At 33.1% G+C, this 6,616-nt stretch overlaps 1 protein-coding gene across 1 annotated transcript; it reads right to left on the bottom strand.

The window, feature by feature from the left end:
- Nucleotides 1-1,386: 1,386 nt before the first annotated feature.
- LOC100806169 (iron-sulfur cluster assembly protein 1) lies at nucleotides 1,387-3,606 on the bottom strand. Its single transcript, XM_003526968.5, has 3 exons — nucleotides 3,246-3,606; nucleotides 2,951-3,005; nucleotides 1,387-1,861 (listed from the first exon to the last, which is right to left on the bottom strand). The coding sequence occupies exons 1-3, from the start codon at nucleotides 3,547-3,549 to the stop codon at nucleotides 1,702-1,704; spliced, it is 519 nt and encodes a 172-aa protein (XP_003527016.1). The 5' UTR covers nucleotides 3,550-3,606; the 3' UTR covers nucleotides 1,387-1,701.
- Nucleotides 3,607-6,616: the final 3,010 nt, after the last annotated feature.

Genomic DNA, 6,616 nt, shown 5'->3' with positions numbered 1-6,616 from the left:
TGTGCATTTTTGAACTTGGAAGATTTGAATACTAAACTTCAGATTTCAGAGCTCTTTTAAAGCACAAAATTTCGTACTTTTCTCTTCCTCTCCCTTCATTCATCTCCTTCTTCCTCTAAGCTCTTCTCCATGACCTCCTATGGTGGTGAGCTTCTTCTAGACTCATATTCTCCTTGAAGTGACATCTCCTCTCTCTCTTCCTTCTCCATTTCGTTGTCATTCATCTTTCAAGAAGCAAAGGAATCCATTGATGATGAAGATCCTAGGCCTAGAAGCTCCAATGGAGCTTACATCAGTAACATTCTCAAATAAATTATCACTTAATTCTCATTTTTCATGTTACACGCATTCCATGCTGGATTTTCGACTTACTTGATAGTGTTTCAATAAAGTGAATAAATTTTTGTAAATTCCATGTTGGGTCTCTGACTTTGACTTCACAAAGTTTACCACAAAATCCAAAATCTTTCAAAATAAAATAAAATAAAATCAACTCAACAAATGATTTTTTTCTACAACGAACTAAGTAAATCTGATTTTTTTATTGCACTTATGGATATATATGAGTGAGGACAAATCCTTTGTTGACAAAAAAAAAACTAAAAATAAAATCCCTTTTAAGAAAAAATAAAATAAAATAAAATTTTGATTTCCTTTTCTAAATAAAAAATAATATAACAAAATATAATTCATATTTTCAAGGAAAGATAAATAATTAAAAATTATTTTATTTTTTATTTTTTATAATATATTTATCATCTTCATAATAGACGTGTGGAGTAGGTTGATAATGACTCCCAAGTTTTCTATTTTTTTTATAATGTATTTATTTGACCCACGTTGTGACAACTATTATATCGCCTGGCACTAGATAAATCTTCTGCTAAGGAGAATAAGTACTCTGATGCAGGTTCAGATCTTCATTTTCATTCATGACATTTTAGCCATTAAAATTTATTTCATAAAATATTACAAACTGATGTTTAAAAAATTATGATGAATGAGAATTTACTTTACTTGCTCATGTTGGAGAGAGTTCATTCCGGTACTGATAAAATTTAAAATGGGGTTTTTAAGTCTGATCCCTGTTATGTATCCATTTTCCTGAATGTCACAAGAGTTCGTAAAACTGATGCTTTGGTAACTTTATTTTTCCCTTTAGTTCGATTCTCTAAATGTTTAGTCTTCTATTATTTATTTTTTTCAATTTAATATTATTTGTTAATTGTGAGTTGTGACGAAAAAACAGTCAATTGACTAAAAAAATTGATGATAAAAGCCATCAAAATATAACAATAAAAGATAGAGAACTAAACTAATCCAACAATTAAAGTTCTTGAGACATATTAAGTTGAATAACAGATAAACATAAGGTCCAAACCAAAATAGGGTAAATATGAGTCGCTGTTTACTTCAGGAAAGATATTTACATGGTTCCAAGTTGCAACATGTAAATATCATAGCTTTACTCTATTGTGTTTACATATTTTAATAAAAACATGGTTTGACTTCTATAAACCATGCAGATAACAAAAAGCAGCTAGAGACACAAGTATTTACTTCACATTAATACAATTCAATCACAATGACTAGCTCCAACCAAGTGAAGTCTGACCTCAAGATGTTCATACAGTGTCCATCGAGTCCTGTCAGAAAACCACACTATTGGTTGTTTTCATCATCATTCTAGAAATGAAGTACTCAAGCAGTGACAGCTTTCTCTCCAGTTGTTGCCTGTCCACCAGCAGATGCTGAGGCACGCTTAGCTTCATAATCTTTAACAGCTGCTTTTATAGCATCCTCAGCAAGCATGCTGCAGTGAAGCTTGACTGGTGGAAGTGAAAGATGCTTTGCAATTTCACTGCAAAACATTAAATTATGTGTCACTTCAATTCATAGACTAATAACCAGAGACAAATGCGATTAATCATAAAACATTTAGCATGACTAAACTCCCTAGAGATGACACATTTATCTAGAAACCAATAGGTAAAAAACAAAACATAAAAGATGAAAATATTCTCAAGCCGTCATTAGATTTGCTAGCTCATAATCAGCAACACATCTTCCAACATTTACGATTAAACCGGCAGCCGTGGGAAGACAGAGAGAAAGCATCTGTAGATCCAGAATTATTGGGCATAAAGAATTTGTAGATGGCTTTTTAAGTTAGCTATCAAATCCCAAGTCAACCCATGTCAAGGTGTGAAAACTACCAAGTACGAAGGCGGGGGATAGTAGGGGGCAGAGGGAATTTTCGGTGCGGCTGTGAAATGCATAGAGATCGGAAAGAACACCAATGACAAAAATACTCTGCTAGGCAGACACTGGCACTTGAGAAACTGAAGCTAGGGGAGCGAATGTCAATATGTCATTAGATACCCAATAGTCCTAGCTGTAGAAGATGGTTAGTTATCTTCTCCAACTAACCACTTAATGCACAAGAACCTAATTTTCTACAGAATTCATCTATCACTTCTTCATTTTTGGGCACTAAAGCTGAAGGCAAAGAGTTATTACTTATAATAATATAATACAAGTGTAAAAACATAAAAACAAAACTTGCTATAACTCTGAACTTTCTCCATGCTTATGGCTAATATACTACTATTCTTATTTATAAGAAACAAGTTATAATGTAAAATACACTACAACTTGTTTCTTAAAAAAGGAATGGAGGTAGTTTTTTGTTACTCTCGTGAAAGACCCGACATTCTCAAGCACGTAACTACTATGCACCCAACTACAATTCCGAAGAAGATAATTAAGATAACAAATCACATCACATCACATACAACTACAAGCCATGGGCACCCAACTGCAATTCCGAAGACGATAATTAAGATAACCAATCACATCACATCACATACAACTACAAGCCATGGCTAGAACAAAATGCAACACACAATTGCAACAAATTTGCAAGAGTTCCAAGACAAGTAGCACTCACGTGTTTTTAATGGTCAAAACTTCCTCCATTTGCTTTCCCTTCACCCATTCAGTAGCTGCAAAGAAAAAAAAAATACAAATTAGAAACATCCTCAATTATGGGAAGCATGAAGTACCCATCCACATAGCAATGAAGGAAATTTCATTTTCATTCAACAAAATTAAGAGGAAAACACTTGAGAGAGAAAGAAAAAACAACAAAAAAACGAAAAATTCAAACACCACAAATGCACAAACCCTAACAGCCAAACACAAACTTGAAACTAACACAAACATCAATTAATTAATATCATTACCGACGGAGGAAGAAGCAATGGCGGATCCACAACCGAAGGTTTTGAAGCGAGCATCGACGATCTTCCCCGTTTTGTCGTCAACCTTAATCTGGAGCTTCATGACGTCGCCACACGCGGGTGCACCAACAAGACCCGTTCCGACGGTGGGGTCGTTCTTGTCGAAGGATCCAACGTTGCGGGGGTTGTCGTAGTGGTCCACCACCCTCTCGTGGTAGAGACGCGGCAGAACCCTAATCCCCAACGGTGGCGCCTCCAACGACGCCGTTTGAACAATTCTCTTTGCGCTTGCGGCGATTCTCAGCATTTTCGTTTTTTTTTTTTCCTCTTTTGCTGGCGATGAGTGGTTTTTGAAAAGGGTTCTGAAGAGGAAGACAATAAATAGGATTCCCTTTGAGGCGGTTTTGAGTGGACACGTGGCGAGTGGAGAATCTTCTATATCCACAGGAACAATATTAAACCCAAATTAGCTGGTTTTGGACGACTCTAGTGGGCCCAAGTTGTCCATCAAATGCAACTTTTTTTTCTCTAAGCCTCTGGATCATAATGAAAAATACAGCTTGATTAATTTAGAATTTGTCCAAGAAGATAAGTACGTACAATTATCTTTTAAGAATTGAACTTGGATAACATGTGAATAATTTGATCTTAATTTTAAGATATTGATTACTTATATCAAATTATTTGGTTCGTCAAATATAAATTGGGTTCGTTGGGTATTTTTATTTGAACAATTTTATTTTCATTTTTTTGTACTTTCTTCACTTCCTTCATATGTGAATAATATTTTTTTCTTTCAAAGTAAAGCATGAAAGTGGTCAAGAGTTCCACTCAGTGATTCATCGAAAAATTGGTGTAATGAAGAGATCTTTATCTTTTTCTCAATGGTCTTGGACTCTCGAAAATATTTCTTCAAAAATTTCTCCACCACCTCCTCCCATGTCCGCAAGTAATTTCCTTTGAACAAGTGCAGTCATCTTTTTGCTTCACCAGCCAAGGAGAACGAGAATAGGTTGAGACGGATGACATCTTCAGGAACTCCAACTATTTTTACTGTGTTGCAAATCTCTATGTATGTAGCAAGGTGGGCATATGGATCTTCATTGGGTAGTCCATGAAAGAAATTGTCTTGAATCAACTAGATGAGAGAGTGTGGATAAGAGATGTTGGCAGCTTGAACTTTGGGCAGGACTATGCTTTTGAAATACTAAGGTGTAGAGGTACTAGAATAGTCCTCCAAGGTGATCCTTCGTGGTTGATCTTCTGTCATGATGTGTTCTTCAAAGTTGGGATGTGAAGAAGAAGAGGATGATGGTTCTTGATTCCCTTATTGTTCTCTCTTTCTTCTTGCAACGTTATTTCTTCTACATGTTGTTTCAATCTCTAGATCCAATGAAACAAGATTGTCTCCTTGCATACAAGAAAGAAAAACACTACTGTGCATGTTATCACAAAAAGATTTTTTTTGTAGATGAACATTTTTTATTAAGAAAAAGATTTGGAAAGGTTGTAGAAAAACTAATTTAAATTGACAGAAAATTAAATTAAACAAGAAAAAGAATTAAACATGAATGAATTAAGAACATAAAAGATGAGAAAATATAATATTATTATAGAATGAAATTCAGAAGATGAGAATGTTGAAAACTTAGCCTATCAAAGTTACTCTTTGATATTATGTTAATGATTTTTCTCTATTTATAATTATTTCAATTTACACAAGCATCTACTAGTATACTTTAACTTTGGTCCCCCGCATGAAAGAGCCTAATTTATCTATTTTCTCTCTCAAATCCCTTTGCAAAGCTAAAATAATAAATTGCATTAAGAATAGAGATATATAATCGGCTAAATAAATATCAACATATCCGTAGCGATGACTATATTTAGATACATTTTCTCAGTTCTATTAGAAAATAATGTTGTCCAACGCTCCCCCTACAACTTACCATACAATTGGGTGATCAAGCCACAAGCAATAATATTAAGCACAAAAAAAGATAATGCAAATGTAATATTCATAAATAGATAGGAAGAGAAATTACATCAATAATAATTGGCTGTCAAGTTCCTAACAAATGGGGTTTAGCCTTTCAATGTCATAAAGACTTTACAATTGCAAGAGGGTAATATTTAGTAAAGGAGGAAAAGATAAGAAAAAGAATAGAAAGAATGAATGACTCTCAATGCTTGTTTTTCCTTCTTCTAGCCTTTGCCTTTGCCTTCTATGAGGAATTGTATTCTCTTGAAATTTTTGTATGTCTTTTCCTTCTTTTTTTATAGGTCCAGATTAGTGAACTTCTTGCACTAAGTCCGTCTTTACTTTCCTTAACTAGTGTTGCTTTCCTGGGCTTTATTTTACTCACCAAGCATCATAAATTTATCACTTTTAATAATCTCTGCACAAAAACTTAAATGATGTTAATTTAACAATTATTTGCTTAAAAAGAAAAAATTAGGAGAAAAAAATTACAAATTCTTATATAATTTAACCCCAAAATATACTCATAATTAGCAGTTATCAAATATGAAAATATTTAGTTTCTTGTTCTCTTCAATTAACGCATAATGCGCTTTACTACTTTCTAGTGTTACATACCAAGATTACTCATATATCACCTTAGGACTCCCATAAAAAATTATTTTAGGACAATAATTAAACAAAAAAATAAACTTAAGAATACATGATAAATAACAATATAACTATTTTGCAATAATAAACCGTGATAATAGTAGAATGTCATTAACATATAATACCAAAATAATAATTTTACTCCCACTGAACTTTTAGCACACACAATCATCAACCAAATTTACCTCAACACCATAAGAGATAATCTTGATGAATTTTGTAATACCATAGATGAGAGACTTGTTTAAAAGCATAAATGAATTTCTTTAGTTTGCATACCATAGACTTTAGATCATCTTAAATAAGGTTTTTTGGTTGCATCGTATAAAGTGTTTCATCAATGTTTCTATTTAGAAACGTAATCTTTACATCCATCTATGCAAAACAATTATCAAAATGATCTACATTGTCATTATAGTCCTCAGAAAGTCTTTTTAAGAAATCAGAGAGAAAGTCTCTTTGTGATCAATGTCTTCTTTCTTGTAAAACTTTTTGGCAACAAGACAAATTTTATATATCTCAATATTACCCATTGAATCCCTTTCAACTATACATATTTATCTACAACTTATGGGTTTCACATTTTCAAGCAATTTGACGATATTCCAAATGTCATGTTCAACCATTGATTTTATTACATCATTTATGACATCAATCCACTTGAGAGTTAGAGCACAACATGACTTGACTAAGGTCAATTAGACTTTCTTGGTCAACCTAATGTCATATTCATGTTCTTCAA

The sequence above is a fragment of the Glycine max genome, chromosome 6 (assembly GCF_000004515.6).
Source record: "Glycine max cultivar Williams 82 chromosome 6, Glycine_max_v4.0, whole genome shotgun sequence".
NCBI classification, from domain to species: domain Eukaryota; kingdom Viridiplantae; phylum Streptophyta; class Magnoliopsida; order Fabales; family Fabaceae; genus Glycine; species Glycine max.
Note: the sequence above shows the minus strand (reverse complement) of the source record. Positions and strands in the feature narration are given on the sequence as shown.

Bases quoted from the DNA above. Each gene is read 5' to 3' on its own strand.
- LOC100806169 (XM_003526968.5), bottom strand. From the start codon at position 3,549: ATGCTGAGAATCGCCGCAAGCGCAAAGAGAATTGTTCAAACGGCGTCG. The intron at 3,006-3,245 runs GTAATGATATTA...TTTTCTTTGCAG, and splicing joins CATTGCTTCTTCCTCCGTCG to CTACTGAATGGGTGAAGGGA. The intron at 1,862-2,950 runs GTGAGTGCTACT...AATGTTTTGCAG, and splicing joins GTTTTGACCATTAAAAACAC to TGAAATTGCAAAGCATCTTT.